Source organism: Aedes aegypti, chromosome 3 (assembly GCF_002204515.2).
Source record: "Aedes aegypti strain LVP_AGWG chromosome 3, AaegL5.0 Primary Assembly, whole genome shotgun sequence".
Taxonomy (NCBI): Eukaryota; Metazoa; Arthropoda; class Insecta; order Diptera; family Culicidae; genus Aedes; species Aedes aegypti.
In genome coordinates this window covers 138,187,472-138,206,242 of record NC_035109.1, presented here as the reverse complement: position 1 = coordinate 138,206,242, position 18,771 = coordinate 138,187,472, and the positions used below count along the sequence as shown (strand labels likewise).

At 40.7% G+C, this 18,771-nt stretch overlaps 1 protein-coding gene across 7 annotated transcripts in view; it reads left to right on the top strand.

The window, feature by feature from the left end:
* LOC5567277 (E3 ubiquitin-protein ligase hyd) overlaps window positions 1–18,771 on the top strand; it is a 78,548-nt gene that overhangs the window by 46,951 nt on the left and 12,826 nt on the right. For 3 of the 7 annotated variants that reach the window (XM_021850241.1, XM_021850243.1, XM_021850239.1), the window contains exons 6-12: window positions 2,370–2,847; window positions 2,909–3,393; window positions 3,478–3,679; window positions 3,852–3,953; window positions 13,834–15,120; window positions 15,183–15,376; window positions 15,893–17,247. In XM_021850241.1, coding sequence (XP_021705933.1) covers window positions 2,370–2,847; window positions 2,909–3,393; window positions 3,478–3,679; window positions 3,852–3,953; window positions 13,834–15,120; window positions 15,183–15,376; window positions 15,893–17,247 — 4,103 coding nt within the window. Of the gene's footprint in view, window positions 1–2,369; window positions 2,854–2,908; window positions 3,394–3,477; window positions 3,680–3,851; window positions 3,954–13,833; window positions 15,121–15,182; window positions 15,377–15,892; window positions 17,248–18,771 lie in introns of all 7 variants that reach the window. The other 4 variants (XM_021850245.1, XM_021850244.1, XM_021850240.1 and 1 more) reach the window with 4 other exon arrangements.

The window sequence follows — 18,771 nt, the reverse complement described above, 5'->3', positions numbered from 1 at the left end:
TGTTTGTTCTGGAACTCGTGACGCTGGATAACCGCGCCCGAATTTCAGCAGCAACGAGATAATGATCCGAGTCGATATTAGGGCCTCGGATGGTCCTGACATCCAAGACATCTGAGAAATGTCACCCATCAACTAGCACGTGGTCTATTTGGGAGCAGGCATCACCACTCGGGTGTCGCCAGGTGTGTTTGCAGCAGCGAAGGTTACTAGCCGCAGGCCATTATCATTGCTAACGGAAAGGAGGCGGGACGGAAGAAATCTTATTTCCCGATCTGCGAATTTGCGTCGCCGATGACTATCTTGACATCTTGTTTTGGGCACTCTCCGTAGGCCTTATCCAGGCTCTCATAGAACACATCCTTCATGTCATCGGGCTTTTATAGTTCGTTGGTGCATATATGCTGATCATACTTGAAGAACTTGCCCTTCATTCTCAACACACAGTTTCGGTCGCTTACCGGTTTCCACCGAATAATTCGCTTCATCTGCTTCTCAATCACTATGAAACCAACTCCACGCCAACTTCTGCTCTGTCGCCACCGCTGTAGTAGATGTGGTACTTGAATGAAGTGTTGGCGATTGGGTCCACCACTCGTAATTTACGTTCTCCGGTTCTCGGCCAGCGTATTTCCTGGGTAGCTGCCACGTTCACGCCGTCATTCCGCAGTTCACGAGCCATTTTTCCAATCGTTGTCCTTTATTCGTTGCCGGGTCTGCTGTCGTAAAATTCCTCTAGCACTATGTAGGTAGCGTAACCCTGGTTAAGTGGCCTATCGAAGACTCTTCACTAACCAAGAAACGTAGAGCAAACGGATTTATTTTACGGTATCCTCGAAAGATATCCGAAAGTATTCTAAAACGATTTCGGAAAACGTCTGAGATGATTTTCGTTAGAATCCAGAGGCGTTTTCGTAAGAGTCCTAGGAGTATTACCGGAATAATCTTAGATTTTTTTTCGAAAGGATCTCAGAGTTCAGAGAAGAATTTCTATTAGAGCCCCACAAAATCTATGGAAGTATCCTTTAGAAATATCCGGTATTGCATCAGAATTTTCGGTAAAACTTTCGTAATATTTTGGAAAAAAAATGCTAACAATTTAATTTTCAGTATTTTAAAAGAAAACCCTAGGAAATACACGCAAAATTCACAGATGGATTTATGTAAGAATCTCAGAATGTTCAGAAGAAGAGAATCGCAGTAGGCTTTGCCGCGAACAGTCGTGTTTAATTTTGCTCCGCGTGCGTTTTTTTCGTGCTCCCGTTTTTCGTGATTCCGCCGATATTGGTTAGTGCTACGCCTGCAGAATTTGGTTGAGAGTGAATCACCGAAAGCCCCCGTAATTAAACGTTATAATTCGTGTTTTGCTGTAACGGTTCACCGGCAATTGCAACTGGCTAGTTGGTTTATCCCTGGAAAAATTTGTCTCCGAAATTTTGATTTGGGTTCTACCGCCACCCAGAATGTTGAAACGTGATAAAAAAAGAGCCTCTTTGTGACAAAAGGAACAAATTAGAAGCAACAAATATCACGCTCTGTGATTGGATTTGTTGGAGAAAAGTGAAAAAACGTCGTGCAATTAAAGACATTGAAGAAATGTTTTTTTTTGTAGTGAAATGACGAACGAATGCGCGGCAAAGGCGAAAGAGGAAGAAAAATATATCCCAACGCTGGTTGAGTCGAAGGTTTCCATGGCGACGGCAATGCCACCTTAGATGGTTTTCGGTGAGATTGTTCTGATTATGATTTTTACTAAATAAAAAACTAAATACGTGCCAGTTGAAAAGAAAACATCTTTTAAACAGGAAGTGTGTTTTCATTACCTTTATCCATTTGATAACGGTAATGCATGCATGCGGGGCTTATTGTTAGTGAAGGTGACTTCTGAATGGACGTGTCTCTCCAGCCATTCTGAAATGGGTCACTGGATCTGCAATAGAGCTATCACCTTCTAACTCCTGGACTAAAGCTTTCTGCAAGAGCATCAAAAAGCATTGCAGAAAGATTTCTTCCATAATATCGCTGCCGGACAGTGGGTGTTAGTTGGATTACACACACAGACACACACAATCTCAGAATGTTCAGAAGAATTCTAGAAGTAATAACGGAAGGGTTCTATAAAATTGTTTGGAAGAATCTAAGAGCGATTTCTTCAAGAATACAGGGGTTTCTAGAAGAACTTTGAGAGATATAAAATAATCCCAAGATTTCCAGCACAATTCCAACTTTTGACCAACCGCTGTGTGATATTTACTAAATTTCAACAATTATAGTTCTTCTTGAAATATTGATTGTTCCACAAATTTCGATCTTTTGCACCCCCCTACTCTGCAGGATTTTTTCGGCTTTAACAAGATTACACTTCTTTACAGAGTACTGATGATCTATTCTCGGTGGAACCTTTGGCGCCTCCGACAAATCGTACCGCAAATATCGTTGATATTGGCGGTGGAAGTTCGCGTGGTGATGTGATTGAAAGCGAGCGCAGCTCAAATTCCGGTTTTATGTCTAGAATCAATCTACGTCTGCGCGACATTGAGGACAACAACGATACAGATGCCATGGCACAGGATGACGGAGAGACATCCGAGCAGGAAGAGATGTCCGAAAGAGAACAACCTCCTCCGAGGAGAAGTTCCAGTATTCGGGCCGTTTCGAATTCGGTGCCCATCAATGCCAGCGAAGAAGAGTCGCAAGATCCCCTACGGAATGAAGAGGCTGCCCAAGGCGAGAGTGATACGGAGTTCAATTTCCATGAGGCCGAGACGGAATCGGATTCGGACGATAACCAGAGCACACAGGATGCGCAGCGTAGCGTTCAAACAGGGGCCACTGCTGGGTCGGATACAGGTGAAGGTCTGATAGCTTCAAAATGTTGTTTTTGGGGAGTAAATTTTGCTACAACTTACAGGTCACGCGTGGATGTTCGAAAACGAAGATGATTCCGGTGATTCGAGCCAACCGGACGACGAAGGATCCGAAGATGGCGAAAGCGATGATCACTCTCACGAAGACTTCAGCTTGGCAGATGAACAGCTGGAGCGTAGACAAACGTCCGGAGGAAATCAGCGAACCAATCTGGCTCCACAGTCAATGCAGTGGGCTATCCGTAGCCGCGAAACAACTGGTCCGGAGCGAGTTCGGCTCACTACCGGAGGTTCCAATCTGGTGTTCATCGATCCGAACGCGCTCCGTCGAACGACGGCAGCCAGTGCCGCGGTATCCGCTGCCCAACAGCAGGAAGCTCCAACAATGACGACCACAGCTAGCGCTTTGGCACGCGCTTTTGGAATCGTGCTCAGACAGATTTCCGATCTGATTGGAATGCTACCGACAAGCTTCGCTGGGGCGTCGTCAGCTTTGGACGTTACGCACCAGGAGGCGATCCAGTTGCAGGTGAGAATGTCGTTGCACGTCTGTTAAGTCGTTTGTATTGAGATACCTTTCAAACATGCTTCTTCCTGATTTCAAATCTTTTAGATGTACGTTGAGAAACGACTGAAACCCACCTGGGATTGGATTCTGACCGTGATGGAAGCCACGGAAGCACAACTTCGCTTCGGAGCCTCGCTCACCGACTCAACCGATCCGACGCATCCGCTGCACCCACTTAATACGCCAAGCGCATCGTCTTCTAGCAATAACAATCCCACTTCGTCCGGAGGGGTGATGGGAGTACTTGGTAAGTGCGAAAACTCGTTTTCATTACGCTTTTGTCATTCCGCCTTTTTATCGGTAATCGGGACATAACATCGATCGATTTTCGCCTTCTGCTGTAGTGCTTATGATATGGTTCCTATGAACATTATCAACTGTGACATTTCCATTTCCTTTCTTCCTGTGTTTACTTTCAGCAGGCAGTAGAAATCGTGCCACAATCACCACGCTAGGCGCAACCACCGCGCGAAGTCTCGGATTTAGCGACAGCACCAGTAACGAGAGAAGCTCGCGCGATGGTAGGTTATCAATGAGTTCATATTTCACATTTCTCCTATATTATGTTTAGCTATATAAATCGTTAATTAATCGCTGAAAGGAAAGCTTGTATCATGTTCAGACTACGCTCTATATCATGTAATATAGCAAGATGATACTCCTTATTACGAAAGGTTTTCACACTACGCTGCGATGATATAGCTTGACGTTCATCTTAGCGATCAAAAATAACAATAATATTGATGTGAAAAATGATTAATTCCGAGTTTGATTCGGTAAAATGTGCAATCCCCGCTTCTGGAATTTTTCCGGACTCTCTTTGGGACTCTTTCAGATTTCCTCTGGATTACTTCCGGACACTCTCTGGTATTTCCGGATTCTATCTGTAACTCTTCCAGACTCTAGCTGAAAATTTTTTAGAACATCATCTGGATTCTTTCGGATTTCATGTGGGATTTTTGCAAATTCTATGTGAGATTCTTCCGAAATTCGTCTAACATTCTAATGGAATCCTTCGGACATACTTCCGGAATTCAGCTGGGATTTTATAAACTCCCTCCGGCATAGAATTTTCTTTAGGATTATCATAGAAATTGTCCAAAATGCTATCAAAGTGCTTCCTAAACTATTCCTGGAAGCATGCCGGGTCCTCTCGAGATACTTTCAGAATTATTTGTTTACAGAATCCTTTCAGGATGCTTCCAAGATTTTGTTTATTTGATTAACATCAACAGCCTTGATTCTGCCCCAATGATGTGTTCTTAAAACTAGGGTAAACAAAAAGCATTTTGACAATATTACAGTAAAAAAGACAATATGACACCAAAAATTATAAAAAAAATCATAGATAGATAGATAAAACAAACCAGTAAATATTGAATTGAGGCGCTTTTAACACACAAAAAACTAACAACGAGCATATAATTTCAGTGTGGCTTGATTAGCTAGACAAATACCAAGTACATCTATGGCGATTGATAAATTCCCTGAATTTTATAGTTGGTGGCCAAGTAGACGATCTCAATGCGGCTGTTTTCCATTTCTCATCGAGAACCACTTTGAAGGAGATGTAGTCCAATTCTTCACATGGTTTCCATTTCGGCACGAGTTTAGTAATGGTCCTGCTGTCTATATCCGTAATTCCAAGCGATTTCGATACCAACGAATCGATATCTTGTTCCGTCACACAATTCACATTCGATAAAAGCAGCGAAAAAGAATGTTGTCGTTCTATACTGGTGTTTGTTTTTTCTTCATTCGTATGATTAGCAGAACTTTCTCGCAATACTCCGTTCAGAGCGTCCGGAGATGATAAAGGTGTTGAAACTTGTTACAATGGTAATGATTCCTCTAATGTTGAACGTCGCGAGTATCCTGACAACATTGTAGTGATGTTGGAAATTTGAATCTTCAATTCATTAATTTATTTCATTAGTTCCACTTTTGGACCACTTTGCACTGCGTCTTGTTTACATTCGATCAGCTCTTGGAAGCGTTCAACATGAAACGATTATAAACAGACATCGCAAAGCCATATGATGTTCTTTTTTATCACACTCACAGCAGCTTCAGAGAGTCCAACATAATGAGCATTATAAGCTCCGCTACAGTTTCCTTAGCACACAGTAAAGCATTCCGTCTTCATGTCAATAGAATGAGTGCACTTTTTACAAAACATCTTTACAGCGATGGAGTTTTGAGTTCTCAAACATCGAGTTTTATCATAAAAAATATTGCTTTCCAGCGCAAATGATACCCTTCACAACAACTGTGATAGATATTGACTCCTGGTAGAGGTAAACGGATACTACGACGTAATTAACTATTTTCAACGTTCGCAAACAAATTGAATAAAAGGTTGTGTGGAATGATGGAGCAGCGTTTGAAATGTGCAAGATCCAGTAAGGATGATAGAAGAATACTTTCAGGATGCCAGAAGAATCTCCGCATTTCCATTACTTTCCATCCATCCAAGCTCCCAATGAATCTGAACTTCGTGCATCACAGGATTTGCAATTCATACGTGTGGTTGTCATTGCATGATAAAATGGTAATTTGCTGGTTGCAATTTTAAAACTAACTTTTTCCAATAAAATTATATTGCGCCGTTGGCCACAATGAACGCAAAAGCAGGATGGAAATAGAACAATTTTGTCTGCTGAAACCTACACGGAGAAAACGGAAAACCCATATTTGAGTTTTTTAAACTTATTTTTGAGTTATTTTTCTCCCTATTTCATTAGCTCCTTCTATTGTTGTCAGAAAGCGAAGAGCAAAATAACCCAAACACCGAACCTTAGTGCTTTACCTCAAATTTGAGTACCGTCAAACGGGGTGACTTGCAACGGCGCACAGTGGGACGAAATCAAAAAAAGTGGGACATGTGTGTTTGCGCTGAAACTATTGGGTTTAGCGTTTCGACATGTTCTACAAAGTTTCATCATTTGTTGAGTACTTAATTTAGACACTGAAAAAAAATTCACTTAAAGTGATATACACTGAGAAAAAAAATTAACTTTTTTAATTATTGTCAAAATTGAAAACTGTCTAAGGAAGTATTGTAGGCGACATCATTTCATGAAAGTTTGTCGAAGACGGAAAAGTTCTATCTCCTACACTGACGAAGTTAGGGGGTAAAAATGATGGGCTCCCCCTTAAAACTCATATTTTCTCCATAACTTCTAAATTTGATTTTTTGCATTTTTACAATGTTCTACAATGTTTAAGGTGCTGTGAAAATACACATTTTTGCCAAAGACACTGAAGCGCTAGCTCTTCATTTTGAAGATTTACGAACGATTTTCTGATTTTTTCACATCAAATTTAAGTGTGCATATCTTGTAAAGTTGCAAGTAGTAGCAGCTAATTTTAGCATCATGCTGTTCCTCAACCTATACCCTTTTAATATATGTACGAATAATTGCGGGGTCAAGCGGGGCTCATCGCACTTTGTTTAATTAAAAATTGTATTTCCTCTAATTAAACATATGTTTTTTGTAGTTTTTATTTATGTGTTATAGTTTTTAAGTATTGCTTTCATTTTGCTATGGAATTTTTAATGTTTGCCCATTTTAATGATAGGGAAGGTGTACCGGTATTCGCCATGTACCAGTTATTCGCCACCCCAGATTTTATACCGTTTTACTTCATATATGGTTGCCAATTGTTTAGTGTTTGCTAAATTGCTTTGAGATGATACGGAAACATTCTTGGAAACCGCAAAATTTTCTCAGAAAATAATAGAAAAAAATCATTTTCCTTAAACTTTTTGCTCCTTTGCACCTATTTTTCGCCACCTGTTCCTGAATTCGCCACCCTCCATAAGAAATCAACGTAAGTGGCGAATTCAGGAACCGAAATTAAAATCGTGGCGAATACTGGTGCAAGTGGTCCAGTATTCGCCACCACCATTTTTAATACAAAAACAAAGTTTCTGATTAGTTTTTATATTTTCCCTGCTGAGCATGGATTGAAAGCTTTCGTTTAATGTCCAGACAGTAACCAAAGGTCTTTTGATTTATAAATAAACAATATTTTTCCTTAGGGTGGCCAAAACTGGTACACTTACCCTAAAATGTTATGTTTTACAGTTTTTATCAAAATTTGAACAGTTATATTTTTTAAAGTAATATTTATTTTTCCATGTATCTGACAACATTTTTATAAGTATATCAAAGCGCTAAATACCGCTATAAAGTTGAAATCAACTGTTCAACTGATTCAAATGTATAATTTGATTGTATATACTACAATCTTAAAGTAATAAAAAATAATTGAATTTCACTCCTAAGAACATTAAAACATAGAAAGATACAAATTTGTTTTGATAGCTATCAATGATATCGCTTAGATGTCTATTATAGCGCTGTATATCTGTAAATGTATTGATTTCCTAGCTTTGCAAAATTACAAAAAGCGACAGACGGTATCTAGTATAGGGACAAAATTGAGTATTTAAGGATTAATAAAACTGTGTTTAACTATTAATAAGCCTGATACACGGAAACAACAACTGTCAACCGTGTCAAATTGAAACTTAAACAATAAACATTATAAATGTGCTGTTCGTAAAATGGGCCAAGAGTTAAATATCATAACAAAACATAAAAAAATAACAGATAGAAAAAAAAAACAATAATTAAAATTTAGAAAACATACATTTATTTATAGGAAATACAATTTTCAATTAGGCAAACTGCGATGAGCCCCGCTTGACCCCGCAATTATTCGTACATATATTAAAAGCACGCAGAGAAAACAATTTTAAAATCAAATATATTCTATATCATTACAACAATATATCTGTATTGTTTGCCGGCTTATAATTGCCTTTTATTGTTTCAACAACAACTCGTAATTTGGTTTAAAAATATTTATTGTTGAATTTGACAGCTGGGTTTACTGTGGAGCAACAACATTAATTTTTGATTCAACCCTTTTTTACTTTTGAAGCAACAATTTTTTGTATTGAAATAAAACCTATCGTTTTTGAAACAAATAATAATGTTTTTTGATGTGATAATGTTTTTGTTTGAAATAAAACCTCATTTTTGTTGGTCCCAGTCCCCTGAAACCTCGTTTTTAATGAAATAAATTACGATAATCGCTTTCAAAAGCCTACTTTATTTTCATTTTACGTAAGTATATGTTCTGTTTCTGTTCGGGATGTACCACTGCGACCAGTATTAAAAGACAATTTACACCGTCTTCAGCACATAGGCTGCACAGACTGAACGATCACTAACATTAGGCAACGGACAACACGAAACACCCAGTAGTCCAGCGATGAATTTTTCGTTTGACGAAAAGTTTTCATCAACTGGAGAGGGAATCGAACCCACACCCCGTGGCACAATACGCCTAGACGACTGACGCCGCTAACCGCAAGGCCACGAAGCCCACATTCTTTGATCTTTTGTGGTATTAAGTCTATGAAACTTGCTTCAAAATCCGTTTGGAAGATGAGGTTTATCCGCTCCGCGACAAAGCAATAGGATGAAATCATCAGCTCGTGTAGGAGTTGACTCCAATAATTGAAAATTATTTAGTGAAAACAAAAATTTACAAAGAATGGCCAAAACTTACCATAAACAGCTAGATTCTAGTTTATGGATACTCCGAAACTGTGATGAGAAATCGATGACCTGAACTACTTAAACATAAATTTTCTGCACGTATTGCACTTTGGTCTAATTCAACGCACTAGAAATATCCACATTCTCGCTGTTTCCAATCAAAACCAAAATGGCGGGCCAGTTCTTAGGTTATACACATGATTAATTGAATCAACAATGAAAGGATTGAAATAAATACAACTTTCATTTGATGTAAAGCTTTTCTTTTGTTGTTTCAACAAATTTCTTATAAGGATTGCTTCAACAATATTTGTGTTTTATTCTGATAAAAATAATTGTTGTTTCAACGCATTTTTTTAATTGCAACAAATTGAAAAGGTTTATTGAAAACAAAAATAATTTTTATTATTTTGAATAGCTGTCAATTCTCTGCGTGAGGGTATAGGTTGAGGAACAGCATGATGCTAAAATTAGCTGCTACTACTTGCAACTTTACAAGATATTCACACTTAAATTTGATGTGAAAAAATCAGAAAATCGTTCGTAAATCTTCAATATGAAGAGCTAGCGCTTCAGTGTCTTTGGCAAAAATGTGTATTTTCACAGCACCTTAAACATTGTAGAACATTGTAAAAATGCAAAAAATCAAATTTAGAAGTTATGGAGAAAATATGAGTTTTAAGGGGGTACCCATCATTTTTACCCCCTAACTTCGTCAGTGTAGGAGATAGAACTTTTCCGTCTTCGACAAACTTTCATGAAATAATGTCGCCTACAATTCTTCCTTAGACAGTTTTCAATTTTGACAATAATTAAAAAAGTTATTTTTTTTTCTCAGTGTATATCACTTTAAGTGAAATTTTTTTCAGTGTCTAAATTAAGTACTCAACAAATGATGAAACTTTGTAGAGCATGTCGAAACGCTAAACCCAATAGTTTCAGCGCAAACACACATGTCCCACTTTTTTTGATTTCGTCCCACTGTGCGGCGGGGTGACTTGCAACACATTGTAATTTACAACTAAATTTCGCTATAAAACACAAATTTCAAAAGAAAATTCGTTTCAAATCGGTTCTTCAATACGTTTGACTCACAATTCAATTGAGAGTCACAATTAAAGCTGTTATCATAAATATTTTTATACATTAAACATGATTCTTTAAAATGTCTTGAAACTGAGACTTGATGAAGGTTCAAAATCGTGACTTAAAAACATAAGATAGATTTAATTTACAAAAGTAATACTCTACCTGGTTTTTCTATAACTAATAAGTGATAAGATGACGAATTTTATTTTACGAAATTGTAGCAACAAGTTTTTAATAAAAATCATTTTTATAAAAATGTACCTATGCGGGGTGACTTGCAAGTTTTATAAAAGTGAAAAACTTTTGTGTTAGGTCTACTTTATAATCAAAAGAGTAATAATTTATCAATCAGCAACAAACACTCATTAAAATAAACTTCAGTTAAGTTATTGAACCTTGATGATTTAACACATCTTTTTCTCATACAAAAATAGCTCAATTATTTTCTTACAAAAATTTATTCAAAATGCTCTTGTACTGTTTCGAATGCTTTAAATACATGAATAACAATACTTAACAAATGTGACTAATAAAAAATATCAACATTTTGTTGACAAAAAGTAAATTAGCATTGAGTGTTGCAAGTCACCCCGCATAAGGACATTTAAAAAAATTCACCTTTTTGATGACTTTTGATATGACAAAATAATTCGATTCAATCTTCTGTCATCCCATTTTGTAGGTGGCCATTAAAAGTTCTGAAAGGAATTTAGATTTTTAGATGATGTTTAGATCATGGTTTTGGTTGATTGAAGTTGAAAAGTGTTGCAAGTCACCCCGTTTGACGGTAAGTGGCATAGTACTGGAAGTTGAGTTATTTGATCTGCCGGTTGAGTGAAAAGAACTTAATTCATTTTTCATTTATTTAGTTAACAGATAACACTGAATCAACAATTTCACGCCCCACGCTCGCCAATGCGATGCGCACTTGATCGGGTCTACCACAAAAGGCCGAATCACAAAAGGCCGAATCACAGAAGGCCGAATCACGGAAGGCCGGAATTTTAAAATAAATTTTAGTGAAAGCCACAAACATTCAGCACATTTTTCTACAATATTATGGACATTTTTACAGTAGGGTTAGCGGGACAAGACGCACAAGTAACATTACTAGCTGAATAAGAGTGTATGGTTAGTGTTTTTTGGGTGTGTCAACTGGTCTATTCTTAGCTGACACACCCAAAATAAATTCTATAATTGAAGCTTAAGTAGTCGCGTTGTTGTATTTTGTACAACATAAGTGTAAAAACCTCGCGAAAACTGGAAGGGTATACAGTGCCTGTTCGATTTTGGCAACATGTCAAAAATTTTCATGTTGCCAAAATTGAACCGTTCCAAAATTTAATAATTGTTTTTATTAAAACTTGTATCACCGTAATAATGACCACAAATTAAATTTCTTCTTCTTCTTCTTCTTCTTGGCATTACGTCCTCACAAGGACAAAGCCTGCTTCTCAGCTTAGTGTTCAATGAGCAATTCCACAGTTGTTAACTGAGAGCTTTCTTTGCCAAAGTTGCCATTTTCGCATTCGTATATCGTGTGGCAGGTACGATGATACTTTATGCCCAGGGAAGTCAAGAAAATTTCCATTACGAAAAGATCCTGGACCGACCGGGAATCGAACCCAGACACCTTCAGCATGGCTTTGCTTTGTAGCCGTGTTGCCAAATTTCCGTGTTGCCAAATTCAAACCGAGTCAAAATCGAACGGCACTGTACGGTTAAAAGTATTCTTTGTAAACTTTGTATTCTTATGATCACTTAAACACTTGTTATACCCTATCTCAGCAATCATTATCCTACTTGTTGCGTAAAAGACTATGTTGGCATTATACCGGGCAAACGCTTGCTGTCCGAACTCGCTGTCGCTCGTCGGACCTAAAAATGGAAAAACATCCTCTGTTTGCATTATACCGGGCAAACGGCTGGATTTGCTATTTGCATGACACCGAATAGATGCTATACACAACCATCGGATATCGGAGACTTCGGCGGCCTTCTGCCGCCTCAGTTCCTCTATCCTCAATGTGGCTTCGCCGCATGTAAGTTTTGCACTGTTTACTGACATGACTGCATTTAACAAAGCATGGACTTGTTCTTTTCATATCCAAGCTTTATTTTGTGATTTGGCTTTTTGTGATTCGGCCTTGTGTGATTCGGCCTTTTGTGATTCGGCCTTTTGTGATTCGGCCTTTTGTGATTCGGCCTTTTGTGATTCGGCCTTTTGTGATTCGGCCTTTTGTGATTCGGCCTTCTGTGATTCGGCCTTCTGTGATTTGGCCTTTTGTCTTCTGTGCATTCGGCCTTCTGTGCATTCGGCCTTTTGTGGTAGGCTAGAAGGTATTCGGCCTTTTGTGATTCGGCCTTTTGTGATTCGGCCTTTTGTGATTCGGCCTTTTGTGATTCGGCCTTCTGTGATTCGGCCTTTTGTGATTCGGCCTTCTGTGATAATCCCACTTGATCCGCCCACCTAGCTCGTTGTGCTCCACGCCTTCTTGTACCAACCGGATCCGAAGCGAACACATCTTTGCAGGGTTGCTGTTCGGTATTCTTGCAACATGACCTGTCCATCGTATCCTTCCAGCTTTGGCCTCCTTCTGGATACTAGGTTCGCCGTAGAGTTGGGCGAGCTCGTGGTTCATCTTTCGCCACCTCACACCGTTTTCCTGCACACCGCCATAGATCGTCCTAAGCACTCGACGTTCGAAGACTCGAAGTGCTTGCAAGTTTTCCTCGAGCATCGTCCACGTTTCATGCCCGTAGAGGATTACTGGCCTTATGAGCGTTTTGTACATGGTACATTTGGTGCGGGTGTGAATCTTTATTGACCGCAGCTTCTTGTGCAGGCCATAGTAGGCCCGACTTCCACTGATGATGCGCCTCCGTATTTCACGGCTAACGTTATTGTCAGCCATCAGCAAGGGTCCAAGGTAGACGAAATCGTAGACCACCTCGAACGTATCCCCGTTTATCGTAACACTGCTACCTAGGCGAGCCCTGTCGCGGCGTTTTTTCTCCCGAAAGAGGCGGGTCTGCTGTTGCCGTTTCCGTCTATAACGCTCCACTTTTTGCCGGGTCCCTTGCTGAATGAAAAATGGCCTTACAGGTGTCGGCATAAAGCCTCATTAATGTTTTATACTATTTTAATATACACATATTTCGGTGGTCTTGGGCCAGTCCCCATAAATGACCACGTGGTTTATGAACGCCCCTAAATATCCTTGCCATTGTGATAGTAGAGATGCAGAGGTATTATCGGTTTCTAGAATCAACAATCATTACACACTAACATTCTTTCCCCATCCCAACTGACTGTAAGGACTTGGCCCTTGCCGTTATTGATGAATAATATGGGATCTGCTAAAATGTGCACTTCGAGAACAAGCGGAAAGTCCCGTCCCTTATTCATTTGGATCGAAGTGCAATTCCTACCAGCTCCGATCAATCACGGAGTCAGTCTTTTCTATAGTATGCCATTCTAGTTAACCTCTTATTTGATTATCCTTGATTTATCTGGATACAAATGTTCTAAATAAATTTGAAAAATTACTGTAGCAGATTCCAGCTATGCCAAACGACTTTGTACCATATGGTAATTCATTGTCAATATGATTGCCAAATGATTTTATTCCAAACGACCCTATACCAAATTACCTTTATGTCATACTGCCCTAAGATTACACTAATTCTAACATGATAAAATACGGCCAACTAACCGGTTTATTTTTCACATCAGGTGGCTCATCATCGGACGCCGCATCGAGCCGTCGCGATTTCCTGACCTACTGTTTGTCGCTGATGCGTGCCCACAACTCGGAACATCGTGACTTCTTGCCCGTGCTGGATGTGACGGCCTTGCGCCATGTTGCGTACGTTCTCGATGCCATCCTGTTCTATATGCGTGCAACCAACGATTGTGACATTGATCGCACTACCACGGGATCGAACGTTTGGGACGACCAGGACGAAAACGAAAATGAAGACACCGAAGAGGACATTTCCACCTCGATTGTGATGGATACCGATTCGGTGGATGACGATCTGATGCGACCATCTCTTGGGCGTCGTCACTCGTTCTTCCAGAGATCCGATTCAACGCTCTGCCTCGGATGTCCGGCACCGGATCCGTTCAACACACCTCTGGCGGAAGCTCTGCCTTTGGCCGATCAGCCACATCTATTGCAACCAAACGCTCGACGCGAAGAATTGTTCGGCATGCCAAAACGCCCAATAACCCTACCGCTAAATTCTCAACAACCAGGTGAATCCAACGTCAATCTGGAGGTACCACCGGTCAGATTGAGCTTGTCATCGACAAATCGAAGTGACAGTACAAGCTCTTCTGCTGGTGGTTCCACTTCATCTTCAGGCAATGTTGAAACGGTCGCAATGGAAATCTATCAGGACGAAACTTCGCAAGAGAACAAACCATCTGGCTCTGGCAATACGGTTGAGATTTCCATTCCGGTCAGCATCTATCAGGATTCCAAACAGCACAAAACGACGATCGTAGTCAACGAGAAAGGCGAAGCAATTTCACCCATCAAGGAGATTACCGTTGGTTCCGATTCAGAACCAAAAGCTGGTCCTTCGGGTGAGCAGTCTCAATCGCCGAAGCCTCCACCACCGCCCCCACCGATCGCTTCCGGGTCCGGTTCATCTGGTGACAATTACTACAAGAAAAACCGACTGTTCTACATCAAGAACAAATACAACGAAGAATCTGACGTAGAGGTCGATGAGGTTAGTATAAGTTCGGATGAACCGCAGGATTTGTCACAGTCACTAATCAAAATTGACGTGGACACTGATCAGGACCATGATGAACTATCCGAATCGGATTCCGAAGACGCACCCCAGTTGATCGTGAAGCGTCAAAAGATCGACGAAGGAGCCATGAATGACGACGGCACGCTGGTTGTAGGCCAACAGGACGCATCTGCTTCGTCGATTCGCCCGCCGATAATCGTGACCAGAAGGAAGGTGTCCATCGAAGCGACCCAACAAGGTGCCAGCGGAAGTGGTACGTATTTCGCTATGCAAGTGACATAGACATAGGCTTATGGCATGTTCTGTCTGTTGTAGGTTCCGACGGATCGGCAGCTATCATTACGGCCCAAGGAGGCGCTTCATCCAGTGGATCTCTGACCGATCAGCAGGGTACAATTACGTCGTTTGTGACGTATACCACGTCCGGAAACCAGGTCACCGTGTCAACGGGATCCGCAGCCAGTGGTTCACCAGGAAAGAGCGTTATCGTACGAGCTGGACCCTCTTCGGTAATTTGCACTCATTTTCATAGATATTTGTTTTAGTAAGAACATTGAGTACTTTGATACGGGGACTGTCGTACAGTATTATTGGCACTTGTCCCTCACTGTGACGCTCATAGAGCAACGATACACTTTCTGATGACCTTGAATGATCGAGTGGCTTCTTTGAGGACAGATACGAAGTGGACATTCCATTTTAGAACGTTGAATAATCCTACGCCTCTATCAGTAGCATCATTTTTTTACCACTACAATATTCAAACCACGACAACTTGGTTGTTTATCGATATTTTTGCAGCATCTTTTCACAACTTCTCCAGAAACTTTTCTATTTTTTGAATCTGTGTCGATATTGATCATTGGTCATTCGATTGTGAAGATGTTCCGATGTTCCTTGGAGGACCGACACTTTCAGTAATTTTGTACTATAGAATGATGCTGCCGTAAGAGAGATTATCGTTAATTGAACATACCTTTTTGAGATTCAGCTTCATAATTGTCTATTTGTAACTTTCATTGCAGTCGTTTTCGCCTTCCGCAAGCACCAGTGCTGCAGAGGTAATCCAGCATGCCGAAGCGATGGATCTGCAGGAGATTTCCGCTCATGTAACGGTTGAAACAACTCCAAACGTTCAGCAGACGGTGCAACCGGAACTACCGCCCCGTGGAATCTATCTCCGTTCGGGTAACAGTCAGGGTCCGCTAAATTCCTCGATCCTATCGGACATCCTGCTGGGACGTTGGCGTTTGTCGTTGATTTTGTTCGGAAGAGTGTTTCTGGAGGACGTAGGCGTCGAGCCGGGCAGTGTTATCTACGAATTGAACGGATTTCCCGTGAAAGAGGCTAAGTTCAGACGTTATATGGAGAAGCTGCGAAATTCTCAACAGAAAGATCTCACGTTGTCCAAAATGGAGCGCAATAGGGCAGCTTTGTTGACGCAGACATTCAAAGAACTGAACACCCATTACAACAACCGAAGGCTTCAATCGCCACTGGCGTTCTCACGGGTGAAAGTTACGTTCAAAGATGAACCAGGAGAAGGTTCTGGCGTCGCAAGAAGTTTCTACACATCGATAGCGGAAGCTCTGTTAGCAAACGAAAAGTTGCCCAACCTGGACGCGGCACAAACCGGTTCAGCGAAGTACACATCGGTTCCGTTCAACACCATGATGCAGCGCAGTCGTGGCACTAGCAGTAGCGGAGGAGGAAGTAGCGCATCTGGTGCTGGAGGAAGCAGGGATTCGAACGTTCGGCGAGGGCTTTCCAGCAAGCAACCTCTATGGAGACCGAATCGTGAATCTCGCAAAACGCTCAATTACGATGCGAGACCTTTCCGACCAGCAAGCGAACAAGGACAAGGTTCTGCGGGTAGTGGTGGAGTTGGAGGCAATAGCAGTCCACCATTTTTGCACATCAACGATAGTTTACCGGCTCATCAACAGCAACTAGGCGAACGATTATATCCTAAGGTTCAGGCTCTTTATCAGAATAATGCTCCCAAGATTACTGGAATGCTGTTAGATCTCCCGGCAACTCAAATCCTAATGCTGTTGGCATCTGAGGAAAGCCTCAGACAGAAAGCTAACGAGGCGTTAGAAATGATTTTAAGCCGGCAACGACTAGAAATAGATAATCTCAGCGTGGGTGGCTCGTCTTCTTCGGCGACGACTGGCGGTAGCTCCGTTGATCAACAAGCTGGTAGCAGTTCTGGATACTCGAGTGCTGGTTTGTCGAAAAAGAGCGGTCCGGTGCTGATCCTGGAAGATTGCCAATTAGACGCTCCACTGTTCTACTCGCCCGGAAAGCGTGGATTCTACAGCCCCCGACAAGGATACCCATCGAGTGAACGACTGAACGCATTTAGAAATGTCGGCAGGTAAGATAAATACATACTATTACTAGATTGCCTGTCATTCCCCGGCAAACCGTTTCCCGAAAAAACATAATTTCTTGGAATTTTTGGATTTCATTTAGAGATTTTTAAAACCAAATTCAGTTTTCACCGATGGAAATTCCATTAGTTACTTCAGCAGATCTCCCAAAGATTTGTAGGTACAGAAGTTCCTTTGAAAAAAAATCCCAAGAGTTTTTGAATTTATTCGTTAAAGAATTTTCCAGGGAGTGCGTAGAGACAGAACGTCAGTTGTTTTCCCTCGGGTTGCGCGTTCTTTTTTCAGGACAGTGCGTCGAAAAAGCTCGAGAAATCGTCAGTTTTCCCCCCTCTCGGATTGCGCGATCTTCTTGCCGGGTAATGCGTCGAGAAACCCTGAGCAATCGTCAGTTTTTTCCCTCTCGGGTTGCGCGTTCTATCTGCTGGGCAGTGCTTCGTGGAAGCCCAAGCATTTTGTGTTGTGTCATCAAAGCGATTTTTTTTTACATGAAGAGCAAAAGTGTCATTTTTCTTCCGTTTCTAGAGTGGTTTCTTTCTCAGTTAGTCTGTAGGTATGTGTTAAGTGGAGCTGAAAGTGGATTGTGGCTGCTCAGTCATGGATGAAGGATCAATTGGTGAGCTCGTTTCGTGCTTTTCTTTAATATCTGTAAAATATGTATGACTGCACATTTCATCGTTACAACCACTGCACATGATTTTTCAACAACCTATGAATCACTGTGAGTCTCGGCATAAACTCTTATTATTATTGAATTATTTATTGCACAGTTAATTAATGATCATGTTATAGGCAATCCGCCTAAGGAATCTGGCTGTGATAAGGTTTTGACGTTTTGAAGCATGTACCGTAAAATGGGGCGAATAGAAACACTTTTCGACATTTGTACATTTTGTAATAAAGAAAAAACTTTGAATGGTTCGACACTATAAGTGTCGGCATTAGAGTGTTCTGTGATGGTCCAGCCAATCGAGTTTTTTTCATATGAGAAATATGATAACACATGCTTTCGTCCTGACTGCTGCAGGAATGTTGCGTTTAGCTATTTTTTCATCAAACTTTGAATGGTAGGTCATTTCAAGTGTCGACATTATTTTCTCCTACTTGGAAATTTTTCATATAAAATTTCATATTTATAAGCATGTTTATATCTCATCAATAGAGATGGTCGGGTCTCAGGTTTTCAAACCCTACACGCAGCAAACTGGGCTATCGAATTTCACGTGGTGTACACTCGGGCCTATCGATCGCAAGGTTCTTGGTTCGATTCCAGGTTGCCGCGAAAATGTTTTTTATTTTCAAATTCTGGTTTCATAAAGCAAATTTATGAATTTCAATCCGATTTCTTGTGGCAAATTTTCATAAGGGGTTCCTATGTTTATCGATAGTCCATTTGCCTGAGTGTAAACCCTGTCGGGTTTGAAGACTAAAAAAATATCGGGTACGGGTCGGGTTCGGGCTTGAAAAAAGTCGAGTTTAGTCGGGTTTGCTGAGAATTGTTCACAAAGTAA